The 204-nt window shown below is 40.2% G+C and overlaps 1 protein-coding gene across 1 annotated transcript in view; it reads right to left on the bottom strand.

The window, feature by feature from the left end:
• LOC119588260 (keratin, type I cytoskeletal 9-like) overlaps positions 1-204 on the bottom strand; it is a 2,999-nt gene that overhangs the window by 2,190 nt on the left and 605 nt on the right. Inside the window, exon 3 of the mRNA XM_037936955.1 lies at positions 20-163. Within this exon, the coding sequence (XP_037792883.1) occupies positions 20-163 (144 nt within the window). The remainder of the gene's footprint in view (positions 1-19; positions 164-204) is intronic.

Genomic DNA, 204 nt, shown 5'->3' with positions numbered 1-204 from the left:
TCTGACAAGGTAAACAAACCTGTCTCCAAGAGCATCGATGTCATCGCCATTGCAGTATCGATCCCGACTATTGGTATAAGGAAGGTCTGGAAGTGAATTCTTAATGATCACAACATTCCCACTGATTCCTAACTCGTAAATTCCACCCTGTAACGAATCTGAGCTGATTAGTTTTTTGTCATGTTTAAAGCATTTAGTGTTGAG

The sequence above is a fragment of the Penaeus monodon genome, chromosome 23 (genome assembly GCF_015228065.2).
Source record: "Penaeus monodon isolate SGIC_2016 chromosome 23, NSTDA_Pmon_1, whole genome shotgun sequence".
In the NCBI taxonomy this organism is placed as follows: domain Eukaryota; kingdom Metazoa; phylum Arthropoda; class Malacostraca; order Decapoda; family Penaeidae; genus Penaeus; species Penaeus monodon.
The sequence above is the reverse complement of the archived record's forward strand: the minus strand, read 5'-3'. Positions and strand labels throughout refer to the sequence as shown.